The 25,144-nt window shown below is 42.3% G+C and overlaps 1 protein-coding gene across 1 annotated transcript in view; it reads right to left on the bottom strand.

Moving 5' to 3' along the window:
- Positions 1-12,088: 12,088 nt before the first annotated feature.
- LOC144500701 (caveolae-associated protein 1-like) overlaps positions 12,089-25,144 on the bottom strand; it is an 83,193-nt gene continuing 70,137 nt past the window's right edge. The window contains exon 2 of the mRNA XM_078224034.1: positions 12,089-15,892. Coding sequence (XP_078080160.1) covers positions 15,161-15,892 — 732 coding nt within the window. The 3' untranslated portion in view covers positions 12,089-15,160. The remainder of the gene's footprint in view (positions 15,893-25,144) is intronic.

Below are 25,144 nucleotides of genomic sequence, written 5' to 3'. Positions count from 1 at the left end.
GGCAACCCTGAGGATGATTCATTCAAGACCACTTACCTCCTTAATTATCTGTTTGAGACATTTCTGTAGACCAACAACCTTGTCTCATAGCTGGAGAGTGCACAATATGACGTGATTTTGTAAGCAGTAGTCTGTTAGTCGTTAAATTCCCAGCCTTTTTGATTTTTTGATTGACGTCTATAAATTATATTCATCTGAAAATAATTACTGATTATTGGGATTCATTGATCTAGTTTTGTTTCTCTTTCAATCATTTGAACTGTCCAAGTTACACAGTTGATGGTGGGGACTGCCATGATGCTTAATTGCATGGTGCAATTGTAACATGTTTTCTCCTTTGCAATCCTTTCCAATCCTTTCCAACCTCTTCAATTTATGTGTTACGAACATACGAACGAACATATGAATTAGGAGCCGGCCATTCGGCCCCTCAAGCCTGCTTCACCATTCAGCAAGGTCAGGGCTGATGTTTGGGACTTAATGGCAGAAAAGGAAATAAAGGAACATTGATGTGCAAGTTTGTAATGTTATTTTTTTCACATTATTGGAAAATGTAGTAGTAGAATTACTAACACTACAGGATTATACCCTATGAATCTTCAATTCTTTTATTTACTCAGCAGGCCAACATTTACCCCTCAATCACAATCATAGAAACAGATTATCTGAACATTTTCAGATTACTGTTATTGGAGTTTACTTTATGCAATTTTGGGCTGCCACATTTCATACATTACAACAATAACTCAGTTTCAAAAAAATCTTCATTGAATGGAAAGTGTTTTGAGACGTCTGGTGATTGTGCAAAGTGCTATCTAGATATGTCTTTCTTTGTCATTCATAAATCCATGATTTTTAAGATCTGAAGTGATAAGTGGCTATCATGTCTTCAGCAAAGAAGAAAATGGTAGAGCCTGCATACCATTGTTTTCATTTGCAGCAATTTGCTGACTAAGGCTAGTGCAGGTTTCCGTTGATGAGACCTATGCATAAAATGTACCGGGCATGCAAAGCTCATGAAGGCCTTTTGTCCTTTAAAGTAAAGAGATCCCCAAACAGCCACTGGAACATCCGAGCTGTGCTTCAGGTGCTAGGAATCTATTTGGACATCAACAGAGGCCCATTGGACGGTGGGGTATGTGTCACTTCTTTGTTGCTGCTATCTTAGGCCTTCAAAAGCCACATTGAGCAATGAGACTTATGTCCCTGTGGTAGCGTTATTCCTTTAATGGGCATTCCCTCAGGGCCACGTGGTCGTGCCAGACTCGATGGAGTATTAGGGTGGGAAGCTGAGCCAATTGAGTGCAAGAGCGCAAATCCTGGGCCGTGGGAGATCCACAATTGGAGCCAAGAAGGATTTGTGTATAGTCACATAGTTATTCTGCCTGGCTCATGTAAATATAGTTATTTGTTCATTGGCAATACAACCTTTTGTTCTTTATCCTCATTGATTCACCTTTGATTTATTATACTGGCGATGAGGAACAACTTTCCAAGTCTTTAGAGATCGCAATGCACAGATAGAGGGGGAAGAGACTGGAGCCTTGAAAATAAGAAGAAGTAAGGTACAAGCACATGTTAAAATGCCTTTGATTGGGAAATTAGAATAATTCAACCTGAAGTAGAAAACTGGGGGAAATATATTGAGAGGTCTTCCAAAATGAATGTGTAGCGGGAGCTAAAGATAAAATGTATCTGAATTTGGAGGCAACACCTACATTTTTCAGGGCTCAAGTTAAGCTCAACAGCCTGGAAAATGTAGATATCATAAAGCCTGTACAATTCTCAGAATAGGCAGCATCCATAGTCCCTATCCTAAAACCGGATTAGACCGTAAGAATTTGTGGGGACTATAAATTGACAGTCAATAGAGGAGCTCAAATAGACAGATACCCCATTCCTTAAATTGCCTCAACCGGGATCTTGAGTTCATGTTATACTACCTGTAACCCCCACAACTTGCCTGGGCTTGCAAAATCTCACCAACTGTCCTGGCTGGAGACAAGACACATCTCTTTAACCTGTGCTTAACCCTCTCTCCACTCACATTGTCTGTACCTTTAAGACTTGATTACCTGTAAAGACTCGCTTTCCAACCATTATCTTGTAAATTGAGTTTGTGTCTTTATATGCCCTGATTGTGAACAGAACTCCCACTCACCTGCTGAAGGGGCAGTGCACCGAAAGCTTGTGGCTTGTGCTACCAAATAAATCTGTTGGACTTTAACCTGGTGTTGTGAGACTTCTTACTACTCTCATATATGCAGTCAGAAGTTTCATCAGTACATTTATGGTTGGCATTTTACAATAGTTTCTGGATCACAAGTCACTGCTGGGCTTATTCAGAGAAGATAAGCCATTGTCACCAATAGCTTTGGCAGGAGTGCAGAGGTGGGCCCTCTAATTAACCATTACACTTTTCAGCATCGCCCAGTGACACAGATATCAAATGCGATGCACTCAGCAGATTGCCCCTGCCACAGACAGTGGCATCGCTGCCAGTTCTACAAAAAATGGTGTTGGCACTGCACATGATAGAGTCTCTGCCAGTCTCAGCGAAACACATCAGAATGTGGACAGAAAGAGACCAGTATTGTCAAAGGTGAAGAAAATGGTCATACAATGGTGGAAATATGAAAAGTCTGAGCTGTTTAAGCCTTACCAACAATGGAGGATGGAGATAAATTGTGAAGGTGGGTGTTGTTGTGGGGGCTAGGGTTATAGTCCAGTCCCAAGGAAGATGGCTATTGTTGCAAGAGCCGCACCACTCATATCCGGGTCAAAGCAGAATGAAAGCACTAACCAGAAATTATGTGTGGTGGTCAGGTCTGGATCGAGAAATAGAGAGGATGGTTAGTCAATGCCCCAATTGTCAAGCTCAACAGACTTTGCCTCCTCCGGCTAATTTGGGAGTGGCCAGGTAGACCCTAGGCAAGAATACATATCGACTTTGCAGGACTATTCATGGGCCATATGTTTCTTATATTAGTGGAAGAACACTCAAAGTGGCTGGATGTCCAGGTGATGAAGCCCACGATGGCAGCTCTCCCACCATTTATAAATTGAGAAAAGTCTTTGTCATTCATGGTATCCTGGAGGACTTAGTATCAGATAATGGCACAACCTTCAGAGTGGAAGAGTTTCAGACATTTATAAAATCAAATGGCATTCCTCAAGTTAGATCAGCGCCCTACCACCCAGCATCAAATGGGTTCGCAGAACAGGCTGTGCGAACGTTTAAGGTTTCAATGAAGAAACCAGTCAATAGACCTCTACCCTTACGTATTGCCAGCTTTTTGCTGGCTTATAACACAATGCCAAATGTGACCACGGGAGTCATGTCAAGTTGGCAGCATGACTTCCTGCCCAAACGTGGCAGGTAGCCAATTCTATTAATTAGTGATCCATTATTAGAGGCTGAGTGAAAAGTTCCAGTCGGCTGCCAGGTCCCCAAAGGCAGCAGAGGAAAGGGCACATGCCTGGAGGTGGCCTTCGAGTGGTACAACAGGGAGCCAGTGCTCTATAGCTGCCACTCTCTGCCAGCCTGGCTTCAGCTAGGACCACAGGCTACTCTTGGGAAGAATTGCATGCTCCCCCCGACCCCAACACTGTCAGCTCCACCACCTCCCCACCTCGCAACCCACCACCCAACACTCAACACTCTGGTAACCTGGCTGCTGAAGATCTTTTTTATTTTAAATTTTTATTTTGATTTGATTTGATTTATTATTGTCACATGTATTAACATATAGTGAAAAGTATTGTTTCTTGCGTGCTACACAGACAAAACATACTGTTCATAGAGAAGGAAACGAGACAGTGCAGAATGTAGTGTTACAGTCATAGCTAGGGTGTGGAGAAAGATCAACTTAATGCGAGGTAAGTCCATTCAAAAGTCTGACAGCAGCAGGGAAGAAGCTGTTCTTGCGTCGGTTGGTACGTGACCTCAGACTTTTATATCTTTTTCCCGAAGGAAGAAGGTGGAAGAGAGAATGTCCAGGATACTGGGGTCCTTAATTATGCTGGCTGCTTTGCCGAGGCAGCGGGAACTGTAGACAGAGTCAACGGATGGGAGGCTGGTTTGCGTGATGGATTGGGCTACATTCACGACCTTTTGTAGTTCCTTGTGGTCTTGGGCAGAGCAGGAACCACACCAAGCTGTGATCCAACCAGAAAGAATGCTTTCTATGGTGCATTTGTAAAAGTTGGTGAGAGTCGTAGCTGACATTCCAAATTTCCTTAATCTTCTGAGAAAGTAGAGGCTTTGGTGGACTTTCTTAACAAAAGTGTCAGCATCGGGGGACCAGGGATAAGGAAGGACCAGAGAAAAAGAGATAATCAGCCATGGATATTGAAGGAAATAAAGAAGGGTATCAAATTGAAAGAAAATGCATACAAAGTGGCAAAGATTAGTGGGAACATAGAGGATTGGGAAATCTTTAAAGGTCAGCAGAAAGCCACAAAAGAGGCTATACAGAAAGGTAAGATGGATTATGAGAGTAAACTAGCTCAGAATATAAAAACAGATAGCAAAAGTTTCGACAAATATATAAAACGAAAAAGAGTGACGAAAGTAAACATTAGTCCTTTAGAGGACGAGAAGGGAGATGTAATAACTGGAAATGAGAAAATGGCTGAGGCATTGAACAGGTATTTTGTGTTGGTCTTCACAGTGGAAGACACAAATGACATGCCAAAAATTGATGACAGCAAGGCTATGGCAGGTGAGAACCTAGAAACTATCATTATCACGAAAGAGGTAGTGTTGGGCAAGTTAATGGGGCTAAAGGTAGACAAGTCTCCTGGTCCAGATGGAATGCATCCCAGGGTACTAAAAGAGATGACGGGAGAAATAGCAAATGCACTAGTGGTAATTTACCAAAATTCGCTGGACTCTGGGTTGTTTCTGCAGATTGGAAAACAGCAAATGTGACGCCACTGTTTAAAAAAGGAGGTAGACAAAAGGCAGGTAACTATAGGCCGGTTAGCTTAACTTCTGTAGTAGGGAAAATGCTTGAATGTATCATCAAGGAAGAAATAGCGAGACATCTGGATATAAATTGTCCCATTGGTAAGATGCAGCATGGGTTCATGAAGAGCAGGTCATGTTTGACTAATTTGGTGGAATTCTTTGAGAACATTACATGTGCAGTGGACAATGGGGAACCTGTGGATGTGGTGTATCTGGATTTCCAGAAGGCATTTGACAAGGTGCCGCACCAAAGACTGCTACATAAGATAAAGATGCACAGTGTTACAGGTAATGTACTAGCATGGATAGAAGATTGGTTAACTAACAGAAAGCAAAGAGTGGGGGTAAATGGGTGTTTTTCTGGTTGGTGATCAGTGACTAGTGGTGTGCCTCAGGGATCAGTGTTGGGACTGCAATTGTTTATGATTTACAGAGATGAATTGGAGTTGGGGACCAAGTGTAGTGTGTCAAAATTCGCAGATGACACTAAGATGGGTGGAAGAGCAAAGTGTGCAGAGGACGCTGAAAGTCTGCAAAGGGATATAGATAAATCTAAGTGAGTGGGCGAGGGTCTGGCAGATGGAGTACAATGTTGGTAAATGTGAGGTCATCCATTTTGGGAGAAATAACAGCAAAATGGACTATTATTTAAATGGTAAAAAATTGCAGCATGCTGCTGTGTAGAGGGACCTGGGTGTCCTTGTGCAGGAATCTCAAGGAGTTGGTTTGCAGGTGCAGCAGGTAATTAAGAAGGCAAATGGAATTTTGCCCTTCATTGCTAGAGGAATGGAGTTTAAAAACAGCGAGATTATGTTGCAGCTGTATAAGGTGCTGGTGAGGCCACACCTGGAGTACTGTGCACAGTTTTGGTCTCCTTACTTGAGAAAGGATATACTGGCACTGGAGAGGGTGCAGAGGAGATTCACTAGGTTGATTCCGGAGTTGAGAGGCTTGGCTTATGAGGAGAGACTAGTGGACTGGGGCTATACTCATTGGAATTCAGAAGAATGAGGGGAGATCTTATAGAAACATATAAGATTATGAAGGGAATAGATAAGATAGAAGCAGGGAAGTTGTTTCCACTGGCGGGTGAAACTAGAATTAGGAGGCATAGCCTCAAAATAAGGGGAAGCAGATTTAGGACTGAGTTGAGGAGGAACTTCTTCACAAAAAGGGTTGTGAATCTGTGGAATTCCCTGCCCAGTGAAGCAGTTGAGGCTACCTCATTGAATGTTTTTAAGGCAAGGATAGATAAATTTTTGAACAGTAAAGGAATTAAGGGTTATGGTGAGCGGGCGGGTAAGTGGAGCTGAGTCCACAAAAAGATCAGCCATGATCTTATTGAATGGTGGAGCAGGCTCGCAGGGCCAGATGGCCTACTCCTGCTCTTATATTCTTATTAGGACAAGTTGTTGATGATTTGGACACCTAAAAACTTGAAGCTTTTGACCATTTCTATTTTGTCCCCATTGATGTAGACAGGGGCACATTCTCCTTTACGCTTCCTGAAGTTCATGACAATCTCCTTCGTTTTGTTGACATTGAGAGAGAGATTATTGTTACTGCACCAGTTCACCAGATTCAGATTGAAAGGGTACCTGCATCTTAGAGTGCCTCTCCCTCGCTTACCTGCCATGGCACCCTGCTGCTGAGCTGGAGGTCCTCCTATTTGCCTTTCAGCTTCGAGAGTGCATTTGGACAGTGAGCCAACCAGCTAATCACTAATGGATCGATTTGTGGAAAATCACAGATGAGCGACTGTTCCCCACACATTGCTGTCTTCTGATCATGGGGTAGGGTGCTAAAGCCCACAGGGAAAATCTTGCCCCTTATGTTTTCATTCAGCAGCTTTTTACTAACTGCTGGCAGCTGGTATTCTGGCCTTGACCTCTTGATACATCATGTGTTGCAGACACAGACTGGTAATAAAATGAACTGGACTGGACCTACATGATGAGGCACTGTTAACACTTTAGGTGCTAGTGCAACCAGGATTTCAGCAGCAGCTGTCCCTGGTATTGCTGGAATCACATTACTGGCCACCTAGATGTGAATTTCCCAAGATGTGATCAGAATTCAATTATTCCGCCTTGATCATTGTTGAGTTACTACGTTGACAGATGATCTGCCTTGGCGAAGAGCCTGAAAATCTCTATTTCATCGTGACAACCTTCTGGGAATGGTAACTGACTGTAACGTTACTTGACAGAACAAGGAAGTAAAACATCTATTCTGAGAAAAGATGTTGCAAAAGGTTTGTTATTTAGAATGCTGTTATGGCAGTAAGCTAACTGACTGTATGTGACTCGCAATGTGTACTTCCTGCAAGGATCTGCTTTGGAGCCTTAACCTTCCACTATATTTATTAATAACTTACATGGAGGGCTTGAAAGCGACAGATCTACATTTGCTGATGACACAAAGGCAGGCAACATTGCAAGCAGTGCAGGCAGAAGCATAAAATTGCAAAGAGACAATGATGGGTTCCAGTCTATGGTCAAAAGTGTGGCAACTTTCAATATACGCAAAGGTAAAATAGAACAAGATACTTTCTTTATAGGGAGAAGATGGAAACAGTGGTGATCCAAAGAGATTTGGAGGTATAGATACATGGATCATTCAAATGTCATGGAGAAGTACAGAGAATACTGAAAAAGGAAGCTGGAATGCTAACCTTTATACCTAGAGAAATAGAATACTAAAGGATATAGCCATACTTCAGCAGTATAAAACCCTGGTTACAAGGGCCGCAAATCTCCTGTCTTGCCCACTGCAGGAATTGTAGCGAGCGAAACAGAAAATTTGACCCATCATTTCAAGGTCCATTGAGCCCGGCAGTGAATTTCCATTCTTGGGGTGCGTGCGGACGGAGAATCCACTCCGAGAATTACTGTGAGCAGTTCTGGGCACCACACCTTGGGAAGGATATATTGACCTTTGAAGGAGCGCCGTGCATATTTACCTGAATGGTACCTGAACCCCAAGGGTTAAATAAGGAGAGATTTACACAAACTAAAGTTGTTTTCTGGAATTTAGCAAGTTTCGGGGTGAATTGATCAATATTTTAAAGATATTATGAGAAACAGATAGCTAAAATTGAGGCAACCATTTCTGCTTTTTGAAGAGTCTAAGACCAGGAGACATAGTCTGAAAATTAGAGCCAGATCTTTCAGAACATTTCTTCATGTAAAATTTTTTTTCTTCTTTCATGGGATATGAGCATCACTGGCGAAAGCCAGCATTTGTTATCCATCACTAATTACCCTTGAAAAGTGTTGGGAGTCGCCATCTTGAACTGTGGCTGTTTCTGTGGTGTAGGTACACTCATGGTGCTGTTGGGAAGGGAGTTCCAGGGTTCTGATCCAGCGACAGTGAAGGAACAACAATAAAGTTCCAAGTCAGGATGCTGAATGTTTTGGAGGGGAACGTCCAGGTGATGGTATTCCCATGTGTCTGCTACCCTTGTTCTTTTTGCGGGTAGAGGTTATGGGTTTTGGAAGGTGCTGTCAAAGGAGCCTTGGTTACTTGCTGCAGTGCACCAAGTATATAGTACACATTGCGTGTACTGCGTCTCGGTGGTGGAGGCAGTGAATGTTTAGGTTAGTGGGTGGGATGTCGATCAAGCGGACTGCATGGTGTTGAGTTTTTTAAGTGTTGTTGGAGGTGGACTCATTCAGGCAAGTAGAGACTACGCCGTCACACAGGATAGTTGAAACTTGGAACTCTCTTCCACAAATGGGATTGATGCTAATCAACTGCTAATTTTCATAAGAATCATAGAATCATACAGTGCAGAAGGAGGCCATTCGGCCCATCGAGTCTGCACCAACCACAATCCCACCCAGGCCCTATCCCCACAACCCTCATGCATTTACCCTAGCTAATCCCCCTGACACTAAGGGGCAATTTAGCATGGCCAATCCACCTAACCTGCACATCTTTGGATGTTAATTTTAATTTTAAAATTTTAATTTTAAAATGCTCATTTTAAATCTGAGATTCAAAGATTTTTGTTATCTAAAAGTATTAAGGGATCTGCAGCAAAAGCGCGCATATGGAGTTCGGTCACAGATCAGCCATGATTTGGATGAATGGAAAAACAGGCTTGACGACCGATGGCCTCATTCTGTTCCTGTGTTTCTATGATATAGGAATAATTCTATTTGAATTGACTTACTGTCCTTCAACCCTGCCTTGCTCATCTTTCATTCTGTACTTGTACATGACATACCTGTAGCTGTATTCTTCTTCAGTGTGGTTCTACAAATAGATCAGAACGATTTGCTGCTAATCAAGGGAGTTACATTTTCTCCATCGAGGGTCTCTGCTAAGCTGAAGACAGAGGAATCTAAACTCAGTGATATATTTGTCTGATGCAGTAGAAACCATAAAAACTGATGATTTTTTCCCCCTGTTTTTGGCAGTTGTGTCTCCCATCAAAAAGGCATTCATGTGTCGTTCGATTGTTTCTTTGAGCTCAGTTATTCTGTTGATATTTACTCTTCACATTTTAGAACCATATGTTCACTGTAATATGCTCTTCTCCTGAGAGGAGTAAATGGTCTAGGATCATGCAGCTGTTAGATGGAATCCATTATTTATTTTAAATGGGTATTGTCTATTAACGTGGAACATTTTGGTCCACAGAAGTATTACATTGGACCAATTGACTAAAAGGCCTTGGTACCATTCAATGGAATAATGTGATACTTGGAGTCACATATGTTAACAGGGTCCAAGCTGGCTAGTGATGCAGAAACCAAGACACAGAGCTTCTCATTAGTGTCCGGTCTTTTTTTTGGTACCTTTCAGTACTTTATTTCTAATCAAAAAAGCCAATTCGAATTAAGTCCAGTCATGATCCCCACATGAGGGACAAACTAGGTCCAAGCTGACAAGACAAGGCTTTACATCTCATCTTAGGCTCAATCAAACAAGATCCAAGCTGACAGGATGAGGCACTGCACCCCCTCTCGGGCTTGGTCTAATGCCAAAAGGCTGAGATGACTTTGAAAAATTGCATCAGGTAAAGTCTCAGTTTAACCTCATTGGCTATCCTGACCCTTTACTTTACCCTAGGCAAACTACAATTGCAGGCAACAGCACACCCCCAGTGCAATGGGCTAGCCTCGTGCCCTGCCTGATCATGTCATTCAGCCTTCCTCCCACTCAACCCAGAGACCCATTTATCCCCTATTTTTTATGCTGAAAGACAATTAATACACATCAACTGTTTCTCTTCACTTTAGCAATGTAAGTGACATTAACAAACCTTAACAAGGCAAATGGTAAGATGTTGAATATATATTTTCTTTAGTTTGAGACTGCTATGGTCAGTGCATTTAATGTTATTGTATTATGATGTTCAACTGTTTTTATGCTGGGATATAGTGCACAGAACTGCTTGAAATAAAGGACAATAACTTCAAGTTTTCAATTAAAAAGAGACCTCAGCGTTATTGATCATTTTCACTGGACTACATGTTGTGCACTTTTTTCCCGTTTGGACTGACCATTTATTGAGAGTTTCAGTTTCTACTACTTTCCCTCATTTTGTCCATTTTTTCTGGGTCCATCTTGTGTTTGTTGATCTGCTTCAAGGTATCCGCCAATAATGCTCTTCAGCATAATGTGAGGCATGAGAAACTGGCCCGGTCATAATGTTTTCTCTCATTTCTCCTCTAACTTGCTGGAAGATAGATTTTTAATCAGTAAGGGGATCAAGGGCGATGGGGTAAGGTGGGAAAGTGGAGTTGAGGATTATCACATCAGATCAGTCATGATCGCTTTGAATGGTGGAGCAGACTCGGTGGGCCGAATAGCCTACTTCTGCTCCTTTGTCTTATGGTCTTTTACATACCTGGGGCGGGATTTTCCGACCACACTCACCCCAAAACTGGAAAATCCTGTCCAATGTCAATGGACCTTTGCATGATCTGCCCCCACCCGCTATGATTCCCGTGACAGGAAGGACAGGAAAATTCCTCCCCTGGTTTTTCATCAGTCACTGTTAACAGCAGATCAAGATCTCAGCAGGATGGCGGTCTAATCTGTGTCTCACCTTACAGTGTGCTGATTGGTGCTTTCTCCAACAAACTTGAACTTGTCACCAGGTAATACAACCTTTACTTCTACCAGAATTGTCCTAACAAAGTCCTTTAGAATGAAGATTCATATAGTAGTGGGGTTTATTTGCCAGATTGTGAAAGTAGATATGTGATAATGTAGAATATTGTTTGCCATTATAAACATTGTCCACATTGACTAACCTGCACCTGTTTATTCTTTCCAATGTGGGGCCAGTTGGGGAACATATAAACCATTTCGGCGGTTCAGTGATAATTTGACCACATAGTTATTTTTAGAATTGGGCAACATGGTACCGAACGGTTAAGTTCTCTGACAACAATTTCGCAACAAACGATCGTCTGTTGTTTAGATTGTTCAGATTCCATCAGTGCGTGCTTCAAGTGACATTTGAATGAGCTTGAATATTTTATGAATTTCTAGGTGGATGCAGGAAATTGTGACTGCTTTGTGTAATAGGGTTAGAAAATGGAAAGTGCCTATTGAATTGCACCCCAGTATTAATTGAGTGGGAGTGAAGGAGACAAAATGGGAGAATTTTATTGAGTGAAAAGTCATCAATTTTAGAAAATAAGAAAAGGGTCACCTTGCAGTGGCACAGTGGTTAGCACTGCTGCCTCACAGCGCCAGGGGCCCAGACTCAATTCTGGCCTTGGATCACTGTCTGTGTGGAGTTTGCACTTTCTCCCTGTGTCTGCGTGGGTTTCCTCTGGGTGCTCCGGTTTCCTCCCACACTTCAAAGATGTGCGGGTTGGGTTGATTGGCATTGCTAAATTGACCCTAGTGTCAAGGGGATTAGCAGGGTAAATGTGTGGGGTTACGGGAATAGGGCCTGAGTGGGATTGTGGTTGGTACAGACTCGATGGGTCGAATGGCGTCCTTCTGCACTGTAGGGATTCTATGATTCTGCAGAGTTACCATATTAAATCCATTTTACATTGTAGCTCTTCTATTGCATGCTGTGAGAAAGTGGTGATCGTATTACCTTAGATACCTTAACACAAAGGAATAATACAAGCCCACAAACAATGACCTCTTGTATATTAGATTGTTTTTTATTATGAATTGTTAAGCATTTGCCAACATTAAAAATACAATATATAGAAGGCAATGAGTTAAAGTCTCCTGTGAATAAACACTGTTATTGTATTGAAAAATCGTAAGCCAAAAAGCAATTCTGTTTTTCTATGTTTATTACATACAGATATTGTATATCTGCTTTATTTCCTGCTGATCTCCAGGATACAGTGATATACTTTACCATATACATGTTATCCATTTACTGATTTGCGTTCAGACTCAAATTGACAATTGGTGGAAATGTACATTTTGGAAATTTAGATTTTGCTGAAAAATACAAATATGGAACAGAACTTTGCAACACTTGTTTTTCATTCATACATGACTGCATTGAAATAAAATCATAACATTAAAGCTAATCTAATTTTAAACAGGAATCTGTGTGATGCAAAGGTATCAAAGCACGTTGGACTACTGCAAATTAGTGTGGTGCATTGACTGAAAAATGGGCATAGGAACATATACTGGAAAGGTAAAGACCACTGAAACACATGGTATAAATGTGACAAATAGCTAATTAGGTATTTGGATTACTGCGTACAATTCTGGTTCCCCTGTTATAGGGAGGATGTCATTAAACCAGAAAAGGTACAAAAAAGATTTACAAGGATGTTACCGGCACTGGTAGGTTTGATTATAAGGAGAGGCTGGGTAGACTGGGTCTTTTTTCCCTCGAGCATCGGAGGATAAGAGGTGACCTTATAATGCTTTATAAAATCAGGAGGGGCATAGATAAGGTGAATAGCCAGGTCTTTTCCCCAGGGTAGGGGAATCCAAAACGAAAGGGTTTAAGCTGAGAGGGGAAAGATTTAAAAGGGACCTGAGGCACAACCTTTTGACACAGAGGGTGGTGTGTGTGTGGAATGAGCTGCCAGAAGAGATGGTAGAGGCGGGTAAAATTACAGCATTTAAAATACATTTGGACAGATACATGAATAGGAAAGGGTTAGAGGGATATGGGCCTTATGCAGACAAATGGGACCAGTTCAGTTTAGGAAACCTGGTCGGCATGGACAAATTGGGCCGAAGGGGCTGTTTCTGTGCACTATATCTCTATGACTGTAGGGGTGCTTCTTTATTTTTATATTTTCATTATAAATTCCTCTGTCCACATTTATAATGGCCATTGCCAATGTAAACCTGTCATGCTGTGATTAGACTTTCCTGCCAGAGGTGATGCCACATAACTTCTACTGGCAGGGAGCTATCATTGCAGCAGGACACATTTACAGAAACCATTATAAATGAGAACAGAGAAGAATTTTTCATAGCAAAAAGATAACAGTGTGCGCAGATACAAGATCTTTAATATATTCTAGATAGATGCAAAAATAACATTGCATAATACTGAGTGTAATTAAAAAACTGTAGTGCAGGACATTTGTCTGTAAAATTATAGATTGAAGAAGTATTTTGATATGGTGCAATATCTCCTTTGCAGAAATCAAAAGGTTACTTCGACATATCATCAACTAATTTCTATGATTTATAAGTAGCTGCTACAGGAAATTTGTGTAATTATATATATAAATTCTTAAAATGAATTATTATACAGTAGTGATGCGGTTTTAATGCCTGTAACATGCAAGGCATTACATCTCTGCCTATTACTATGGTTACTGTGTATAAAAGCAAATTAAACAAAACTGCAAAGGTACGATGTGCCATGTAATTGATATGCCAGCTATGTGATGAATGCAGAACATGTTTCATTCTATATAGACAAAAGCATTGACGCCATGCAAGGTTTCTCATTTTCGCGTGTTGGCAAGAGCAATATTCTGTCCTACTTTTAACAAATTCCATTGCCATAGCAACATGATGCACAGCAATCTTCTGAATCATTCCCCATTCTCTAGCCTTCCTTTCACATCCTGAAGCATCAAGTCTACTCCTGGCCTCTAACAAAGTTAATTTAGCCTTTGCCTTGGCCTGTGTTGTATCAGACAACACTTTGTCCATATTTTCAAATGTTACCATCAGCTAGTATAATCTAATCTCAGGTGAGAAAGGCTATGAAGCTACATTAAATCCTGCATTGCTGCTTGATGATTTAGTTCTTGATGGCAATGTTTCACTAGACCTCATCCCAATATCGGTTGCCAACTAGAAAACAAAGCAAATAACTTCTCACTTTGCACACATGTTCACTAATATTTGTGAGCTTGTTATTGTTTGATGAAGCTGGCCAGCACAAGGTCACGTCTTGTGTTTCTTGGGAAAATTAATCAGTAAAATAAGATTATGAATTCCAAAAGGAAAGAAAATGTGGTTGATAGTCATCTGTGTTAAGCTTCGTAATAATGAGAAAAAAATCTCTTTGGGCTGGACATTTCCAGCCCTTCTCGCCGGTGGGATCTTCCAGTCCCACCGAAGTTGACCCCTGCTGCGGGTTCATGGTGGGTGAGTCCTGGTAAATACCGTAGACTTTGGTGGGACTGGAAGATGCTGCCGGTAGCCACTGGCGAGTTGCCTCCGCCCACTGCTGGGGTGGGGGTGCTGGAAAATTCCAGCCACTGCCTTTAAAATCTTTCATAATACACAAGTTGCTCCACAAAAATAAAAGTACAAGTTGTCAGAATCCTCATGATTACAACTTCCGTCTCGTTTGGAAAGCAAGCATTAACTTTGCTGATTTATTTCTCATTTCTGAGAACAAGATTGATCCATCTCATGTTGGGAGTATCATTTAATGCGATCATAATTTTGATTTAAAAGCCGTAAGTATACTTTTAGACAGCTGTTTCTTCAAACTGAAATGACTTGGAAATGGAATTCTGTTTAGTACTTTAGCGGGGGTGGTGATACAGGACTTGTTTTAACGGATCAAAGCAATGCTTACTGGTAACAAGTCATTGGAATAACTGAGACCAGGGGATTACCATGCTGCCAAACACTCTTTTCGTAATTTATTCATACTTTACAATCATCTATTCCCTAAACTTTTCACTCCTCCATTCCGGTTTGTTTGCTTTAGCCAACTAGCAAGTCACATGACGTCACTTCCACTAAACAAAGTCATTACTCAATTCCTCTTTTCTGAAGCAGCAGGAGCTCGGTCTCCTCTGAATCTCTATCTTCCTCTAGTGATTCCTCAGGGATCTCTTCGATGAGAAGCTCAGTGTTGTCTTCATCTTCTATCATGTGGTCCTCCCCTTGACCTTCCATCATCTCCACCTCCTGCACCACCACATCCCCATCTCTCATTTTCTTAACCCAAAACGTAAACGGCGGAATTTTGTAGACGGTTGTCCGACACCTCGCTGTTTTCTGATGATCTGGTGTGAAGGACTTCTTCAGCCTTGCTCTTGAGTCCTTCATCTTCTCTCTCCTTTCTTGCGTCACTATCTTGTTGCCGAGCTTGTTTATTTTCTTTTCAAATGTGTGCTTTGTCTTTTGCAGGTTTTCCCTTGTCACTTGTCTGGTCTTCTCCATGCTCTCCTTTGTTCTCAGCCGGGTCTTCTGCAGATTTTCTCTTGTCTGTTGCCTAGCCTTTTCGACTGACACCTTAGAGAATGCTTTCTTGAAGTCATCCATACGCTTCATGCTACTTCTTTTCAGGCGGACTGCTGTTGTTTCTTCTTCAATGACTTCAAGTTCCACCTCTTCATCAGAGGAGAGTGAGATTGTTTCGCCTTCAGGGTGGTTCTCATTGGTCTCAAGTTCTTTTCCTTCGGCAGTTTCCTCCGGTGCTTTCATGTGCTCTTTTACGGATTTGCTAAGGCTCAGTTTTGCGGGCATTGGTGTTTCATCCTGAAAGATAAAAAATACAATATTATAGAAAGGAAGTTTCTTTGACAAAAAATCCTCTAAAAGCCATTCAGTTTTAGTGTTTGATGATATATTGCCCAGGTTAGCTCAAAGGTTTTCACTGATAGGTGGAATCCTACTATTTATCAACAATAAGAAGTCTCACAACACCAGGTTAAGGTCCAACAGGTTTATTTGGTATCACGAGCTTTCGGAGCACTGCTCCTTCATCACTCACTGAAGGAGCAGTGTTCTGGAAGCTCATAATACCAAATAAACCTGTTGGACTTTAACCTGGTGCTGTGAGACTTCTTACTGTGCCCGACCCCAGTCCAACGCCGGCATCTCCACATCATATTTATCAATAAGATGTAGCCTGATGAATTGTGATGTTTTGTGTTCTACCTTTCCTGTCTGCACACTGTTACAATCCTGTTAGACATCATTAACATTTAAAGAGAAATCCAAACATCCCGTAATTAATTGACAGAACTACATCACAAGATTTCACATTTTTAAAGAAAAACAAATTTTGTTTAATATAAAAAAAGAATTAAGCAAAGTAAGCATGTTTAGCTTAAGTCTATAGCTTATAAATATTTATGCTATGAAATGTTGGCTTTTTACTTGTTCCAAGAGTTCTGTTACCTTATGGAATCTTGAAGGTTTATTCACTTTTTCTGGGATTAAGCCAAAGATAAGCCACAGTCCTTCAGAATTTACTTTAATTCCCCTTCGTATTTCAGCTATTCCTCAAGGTACAATTTTCATGGAGATCCTGCCATTAGCATTTGGCTAAGTGACCCTATATTTACTTTAAACACCTTGTGACTATGGACTCTTCGGATCCTGGTCCTGGCTTTAGACAAACAAAGATTTTTCCCCAGTTTTCCCTAGTTTGTTTCCATAGCTTCTGTACAGAGGGCCGAAGGGCCTGTTTCCTGTGCTGTACTGTTCTTTGTACAGCTTTTTCTAAGCTAACGATTTAAGCTGATTACTTTCTACCACAAGACTCTATGAGGACCACTTCTGCTAGCTCCAAGCTAGAGCAAATCTTTCAACTGATTTTCCCTCTCAAAACCCAAACGGCTTTGACTGCTGTCAGCAAACACACACATATGGATACGTAAAACAAATTAAACAAATTCTAATCATGGCTCCATCCTGAATCACTATCTCTATGGTAATGTGGCATGATTTGGGATGATTCAAGCAGAAATGCAAACAAATTGTTTTACCTTCAACACAACTCTTTTATTCTGCAATCCATGTGAATAATTTATATAGCTAATTGAGTTTTATGAGTTTCCTTTGACATCCTGGCTCTGCCAAGATATGCAAAAATGAGTCATCTCATTTTCAGTGTTTACACTTCTAACTCTGACCTTGAAGATAAACATAAGTTAATTTGGATGTAATTAATGTTCAAAGCAAAATACTGCAGATGCTGGAATTTGAAACAAAAACAGAAAAATGCTGGAAAATCTCAGCAGCTCTGACAGCATCTGTGGAGAGAGAGGAGAGCCAACGTTTCAAGTCAGGATGACTCTTCGTCAGAGCTCATGAGTTCTGAGGAAGGGTCATCTAGACTTGAAATGTTGGCTCTCTCTCTCCACAGATGCTGTCAGACCTGCTGGGATTTTCCAGCATTTTTCTGTTTTTGTTGTCGTAATTAATGTTAAGCTTGTTTCAATTGCATTTATTTCAAGTTTGCTTATCAGCTTCTCAGTCAGATGCTTCCATTTTCTACGGTTAAAGTTTTAATTCCTAAAACTAAAAGTTATCTAGTAAAACATATAAATCATGAAACATATTTTCATAGCAACACATGATTGTTTGTTCTTGAAGCCATGACAAAGAGGAGGGGGTGAACAGGAAGGGTACCTGGTTTCTATTTGGAGATAGAGAGGGTGAGAGGCTGTAACCACTCATACTGTAGAAGTGATGAGAGTTCAGTTCCAGTTCCAATTCGAGAGTGTCTCACCAAGGTGGTGTTACAATGACCCCAATAATTTCAGTCTAGTGTAAGAAAGATCTACCCCACCACTCCCATGACATATTCAGCATTTTCTCCTGTTGGTTGAACTTGTATCCAATGATGTAAAATGTAGCATGACTGTGAGTGGCGCAAAGGTGAACTTCTCTATTAAAGTAAAACAGTACAACTCAGTTTCTCAGAAATTCAGGGCACATTGCCCATGCCTGGGCCTCCACCTCAGAATGGAAAAGTCCCAAGCAGTTTGGATGCTATGCTGAGAGACTTACAAAAGTCCCATCTCACCAGGTGCGCACCACAACCGTGAACAGGGAAAGGCTGACAGTGGCCAGACAGAAACTGGTAGCATGTTGTCACTGTCCCTTAAGGTCAACCCAACAACAGGACCAGAAAAGGTGAAACAACCTTTGCGCATCCAATCTCTGACATTCAACAGTGGAAACAGTAGGATAGGGTTTATATAGAATAGAAATGTGAGCCTGCACTGACTGTCTGACAGAGTGCCTTACCTAGGCCCTCTCCCCTGTCCAACCCCTGTAACCCCCACACATTTACCACAGTTAATCCATCTAACCTACACATCTTGGGACACTAAGGGGCCAATTTAAGCATGGCCAATCTGCCTAACCTGCACATCTTTGGACTGTGGGAGGAAACCGGAGCACTTGGAGGAAACCCACGCAGACACGGCGAGAACATGCAAACTCCACACAGTCACCCAAAGCCGGAATAGAACCCAGGTCTCCAGCACTGTGAGGCAGCAGTGCTAACCACAGTACCACCCCTTGGACTAATAATCATTGGACTAGTAATCCAGAGACATGGACAACTAATTCAGTGACACGAGTTCAAATCCCACCACAGCAGCTGAGAAATCTAAATATAGTTAGTTTAAATAAATCTGGAATTATAAAGCTAGTGTCTGTAATGTGACCATGAAACTACCCTTGATATATAATCGGGAGGGAGATTTTCACACCCCTACCCTCTCTCCCAAACTCGCCTCCAATGACATGGGAAGAATCCGGTCTCTCCTGGTTTCCCTATCTTGCTGTACTGAAATGCTTTTCAATAGCTGCGAAACAGCTTGGGCTCATTCTGTAATCCTAAAGGCCCAGGTTATACATGCAAATTTGTCCTTTCTTTCATGATACTGCAGAAGTTAAGATCTTCAACCAAACTCTCTGTTGTTAGGCTGTTTCCAACCTGTATAAATTGAGACTGTATAAACTATGAGAACAAAGGAGTCCAGGAAAAGACTGGTATGTACAGATATCTCCCTTTCAAGATGATGTGGCAATTCTTTTCATGGTACAAAATGATTTGTTATTGACGGACATTTCAGTTGCCTGTCACTCCTACGCCCGTCTTGCAAAATTAAACAACCGCCTGATCTTTCAAATAAATCCCACGATGAAAACTTATCGAAGGACGTTTACAAAGAAATTTCCACACATTTTGGGTGGTGGGATTTTCCCCCGAGTAGGCGGGAACAGATTTACGGCCAGTGACAACATTACTGCTGAGGGGAAAATCCTTCCCCTATCAGTGAACAATCAAAATGTTTCAGAGCATCAATATACAGCGAGAAGCTGCTGTACGTAGCTGTGTAATTTTCTGTGCCCTATCAACTAACTTGATGACAGAAGAGCTGGATTTTCTGGTTATACCGCACATACGGCACATACGCTGCACATGATTAAAATGGTCTTTTTTAATATGCACCTTCAGAGAAGGAAACCCACAATCCCTCCTGAGAAAGCTATCTGTAGGGGTTATCAAATGTCTCATTTTGTTATCAGGCAATCTGTCACCTTCCTGCATCCTGATTAAACTAAGGACTGGGTGGTCTGGGGTTAACACTGTTGCCTGTCGCCGGGTTCAATACCTGATTTGCGTCACTGTCTGTGCGGAGTTTGCACAACTCTCCCCGTGTCTTTGTGGGTTTTCTCTGGGTGCTCTGGTTTCCTCCCACAGTCTGAAGGACATGCTGGTTAGGTGCTATGCTAAATTCTCTCTCAGTTTTAAGTTTAAATTTATTTATTAGTGTAACAAGTAGACTTACATTAACACTGCAATGAAATTACTGTGAAAACCCTCTGGTGTACCTGAACAAATGCCGCAGTGTGGCAACTAGGGGATTTTCACAGTAACTTCATTGCAGTGTTAACGTAAGCCGACTTGTGACACTAATAAATAAACTGAAACCGAATTGCACTGTGGGGGTGGAGGAAGTCAGAGTGGGGCTTCCACTCACAGTGATGTCAACTTAGTTTTTACTCTGAGCGTCATTATTTATACTTGCCAAGATGTACACACTGACCTCCATCACCAAGAGGCGACACACTGCTATTGAAGGGGGCACACAGAGCATTAAAGGGCAGAGTCTATTTAAAGAGGGTAGAAGCACTCAGAAGAATTCAGCAAACATTTTTCACTTAAGGAATGAGCTGAGTCCTGAAATGTGGAGAGGGGATTATGGAGGGAGGGGACGCTTGTTCAGCGGTCTTCCTAAAATCAGCCAAGTAAGGGGGCTTGCCACTGGGATCTCAGGATCTGCCAATGTCTTTGATGTTGGTATCAGTGAATAATAAGTAGAGAAAAGGTATGGGTTCTCCTCAGTGTGAGAATAGAAATGCTGCAGATCGACTGGGTGGGCACACGAACATACGAATTAGGAGTAGGCCATTCAGCCCTTCATGCCAGCTCCGCAATTCATTTGATTGTACCTCAACCACACATATCTGCCTACCCCGTTAACCTTTCACCCCTTATTAATCAGGAATCCATCCAGCTCTGCCTTGAAAATATTCAAAGAATCTGCTTCCACTGTCTTTGAGGAAATGTGTTCCAGAGATGCATGGTGTTCTGAAAGAAAAAAACTCTCCTCATCCCTTACTTAAATGAGTGACCTGTTATTTTTAAACAGCGACTTCTGGTTTTAAATTCTCCCACAAGAGGAAACATCCTCTCCACATCCATCCTGTCAAGACTCCTGAGGATCTTAAAGCTTTCAATCAAGTTGCCTCTTCCAAACTCTACAACTCTCTAATCTGTCTGACCTTTCCTCATAAGACAACCTGCCAATTCCAGGTATTAGTTCAGTAAACCTTTGAATTGCTTCCAACTAATTTACATCCTTTCTTAAATAGGGAGACCAATACTGCACACAGTACATCAGACATGGTATCACCTGCATCCTGTACAATTGAAGCATAACACCCCCTACTTTTGTAATCACAATAAATGACATTTTCCTTACAATAAATGATAAAATTTTATTATCTTTCCTAATTTAACTGAGTTAACCTGTGGCTTACATAAAGAGGATTATTATGTGCCTTTTCTATCCCCTTAGCCTGCCCTACACCTCCTTGTTGTCCATTGACCAGTTGCCTCTATCAGATATCCAGGCATACTCTTCTTGATTTGGGCCATTAGGTGACACGTGGACAAGGCAGATATGACTCTGTTCATCCTTTGGTGGATTGGCAACCCATTCGACTAACCTTTGTCAAGTTTGTGAGGATTTACATGGAACCTAAAGTTGATGGTACCTTCCCACACACTGATTTCCCATTATGTCGGGGGTGTTGTTGGGGGTGTGGATGGGGGGGTGGGTGGGGAGGGTGGGGTGATGGCAAATTGATCACCGAGGCTGGCAAATCCCCAACAGGTGGTGAAATTTGCTTTGGTTTCCAGAGATCAGGCAGGAGCCAAACCGTTGGCCAAATGTAGGCATGAAGCATTCACATCGGTTTTACTAAGTAATGGACTTACCTTTTTAAGGCCATAGATTTTTCATGCAGAATTCAACCATTTGATATAGAATCCCTACAGTGCAGAAGGAGACCATTTGGCACAGCAACTCTGCACCGATTCTCCGACAGGGCATCCTTCCCAGGCTCATCCCCCCATCCCTGTAACCCCACGCATTTACCGTGCTAATCCCCCAAACCTATGCATCTTTGGACACTAAGGGACAATTTAGCATGGCCAATCCACCTTATCTGTACATCATTGGACTGTGGGAGGAAACCGGAGCACCCGGAGGGAACTCATGCAGACAAGGGCAGAATGTGTAAACTCCACGCAGACAGTGACCCAAGCCGGGAATCAAACCCGGGCCCCTGGCGCTGTGAGGCAGCGCTAATCACTGTGCTACAGTCTGGCTTGTTTTTACCTTTCCTGTAATTTTTAACCCGATAAAGTCTGCAGATAAACTAAAGTCAATTGTCTCTGGCAACTATGTGTGGAATCTGATGAGAAGGCAACAGGCTGAAGATACGCAGCCAGCTCGTCAATGCTATGGGTCACGTGTCAGCCAGCCACGAAGCAGCTCCTTGCATGCCTGCGCCGTTAATTTCTAATGTTGGGATTATATAGTTTGCACTTAACAATAAAAAGCATTGAAAAGCCATGCGTCCAGGAGATGCAATGCCTACTTTCCACCAGCATAGTTATACTACAGCCAGTGAGATAACCTCCTGAAAGCAGTTTTCACATGTTTTTACTTGTGCTTGCAGAATTATTTTTGAAGGTGAATAAAAACAAGATAAAGAGGTTTAAATTGCAATAATTCAAGAGTTTTATATCTGTACAATTGCAGAGAATTCCAGCCTGAACTGCAGTGCTGGTCCACACAGTCGCAACATTTACAAGTAAATTTACATAGCTTACGCATGCCCTCTGGTGTCAGTCATAGAGTATTGTAATGTAGTCCTCATTCTGAGAGAAAATACAGAAAACATCCCAACAGAAAATGTTGGGGAACACGCAGCAAAAAAACTTTTGGGTCTTTTCATAGGCTGAAGTATTACTGATCTAAAGTCTCAATATTTTAATCCCTTGTATGTTGTGATGTTTCCCTGTCTGTATAGTCAATTTCATTTGTATCATGGCAGCATTTTAAGATGAGAAAGATTGCAGTAAGAGGGTTTTGAATGCTTTGTTTTGATGCCATTGTTTTAATCATTATAATGGAGCAAAGAACATTTATAGGCGTTGTGCGATGTTGACATTGAGTGATATTGGCATTTTATGGTGCCGTGGCTCAGTTGCTTTTCACTTTTGCTTCAGAGTTAAAGTCCTGCTCTCGGGGTTGAAGATTACGCGCCCTCGGCAGATATGGTTCCCTCAGGAGGCACTAAAAATGGGGTGAGCACCTATCCCACCACCTCCCCACCCACGCCTGAGCTCATCTCCATAATATGGTTGGGGGGAGGGGGGGAAGAGCGTTGGGGAGGGGGGGTTGTGGATGGGCACCCTAATAGGCATCATGCCCACCATATTTAAATGATTAAGTGTCAATTAGGCTCTCTATCAAGTCAATGGACCTGATAATATGCTGCTCAAGCCAGAAAACATTATAGGGGGGGACAGGAAATCAGATTTTGTATGCTGAATGTTTAAAGGGTGGGGAGAAAGGCAGTGCCGCTCTTCAAGGGCACATTTTGCCAATCCTCACCGCCCCCCACCCCCTACAGTTGAGGACCCCCCTTTCCTCCTACCTGTTTTCACCCTGAAATCCAGACCCTCCCCCCCCCCCCCCCCCCCCCACCCACTGCCCCTCTCCCTAACATACCAAAACTCTCCCAGCCCAAGGCTCCAGGTTTACCAGGCATTGGAGTTCTTTCTTCTCCAGCATTCCCGGCAGTGGCCATTGATGCCAACCTCGCGCTGCCAAGAATGATGGGACTGCCGGCCAATTGGATTTAGAGCGGAAGTCTCAATTGGCCCTTAGTAGTCCACCCTGCAGCGCTTTATGGCTGCCGTGGTTTTCGGGTGGTGGGTAGGGGGGGGGGGGGTGACATCCGCCACCCCCAACCCCCACCCATCAAACTACTCAGCCCCAGGTCTGGAGCACAAAAATCAAGGCTGACATTCCAGCGCAGCACTGAAGGAGCGCTGCACTGTTTGCGGTGCTGTCTTTCAGAAGCCCAGCTGCCGGCTCAGGTGAATGTAATAAATCTCACAGCGCTACCTCAAAAAAGAGCAGGTCAATACCACTGAAATGTATTCCTCAATCGAAACAGATTATCAGAGTGCTGTTTGTGGGAGTTTCCTGTGTGCAAATTGGCTGTTGCATTACAATATTTCAAAAATTACTTCATTGGCTGCAAACCACTATGAGAAGCCCAGTGTTAAGACCATAAGACATAGGAGCGGAAGTAAGGCCATTCGGCCCATCGAGTCCACTCCACCATTCAATCATGGTTGATTTCAACTCCATTTACCCGCTCTCTCCCCATAGCCCTTAATTCCTCGAGAAATCAAGAATTTATCAATTTCTGTCTTGAAGACGCTCAACGTCTCGGCCTCCACAGCCCTCTGTGGCAATGAATTCCACAGACCTACCACTCTCTGGCTGAAGAAATTTCTCCTCATCTCTGTTCTAAAGTGACTCCCTTTTATTCTAAAGCTGTGCCCCCGCGTCCTAGTCTCCCCTGCTAATGGAAACAACTTTCCTACGTCCATCCTATCTAAGCCGTTCATTATCTTGTAAGTTTCTATTAGATCTCCCCTCAACCTCCTAAACTCCAATGAATATAATCCCACGATCCTCAGACGTTCATCGTATGTCAGGCCTACCATTCCTGGGATCATCCGTGTGAATCTCCGCTGTGAATCACCGTGTTGGTGAGAAGCATGATGTAATTGCAAGACTTTTATTTTAAGAAAGTTGTGACATCTTTTTTCCCCATTCTGGATGTAAAATTGGCAATCTGCAGAGGGCATGGACACTTAAATATACAAATAGAGTGTGTTAGTTCAGTCTACTTTAGAGTCAGTGGCCGGAATTTTAGCGCCTCACCCGTCCCGAAATCGGGGCGGGCGAGGGTCGCAGAACGGAATTCTCCGCTGGCTTCGGGTGGGACTTTACGAGCCCGAGCGAGGTTAAAAAATAGCGGCCAGTGTCATTAACGCCAAGTGATAAAGGTGAACCTTTGCAACCTTTACCCTCAGGTGGATTTTGAAGATTTCTCCGTGTGAGGCACAAACAAGCACAAATATGCTCGATTTTCACTCTGTGCAAGTGGCTGGGTTTTGAACGAGCTAAAATTGCTTTCTAATATCTTCTTTTTCCTGGTTGTAAGGTATCAGCGGCGGAGAAGGTGAAAAATATACATTTTAGTTTATTCTCAAAAGGCCAAAATCAAAAATCAATGCTCACACTGTTGACAATGGCTATTTTAAATTTATTAATTAAACTTAAAACTCACACAAAAGCTATTCTTTGAACATTAACCCAAGCACAT

The sequence above is a fragment of the Mustelus asterias genome, chromosome 11, assembly GCF_964213995.1.
Source record: "Mustelus asterias chromosome 11, sMusAst1.hap1.1, whole genome shotgun sequence".
NCBI classification, from domain to species: Eukaryota; Metazoa; Chordata; class Chondrichthyes; order Carcharhiniformes; family Triakidae; genus Mustelus; species Mustelus asterias.
The sequence above is the reverse complement of the archived record's forward strand: the minus strand, read 5'-3'. Positions and strand labels throughout refer to the sequence as shown.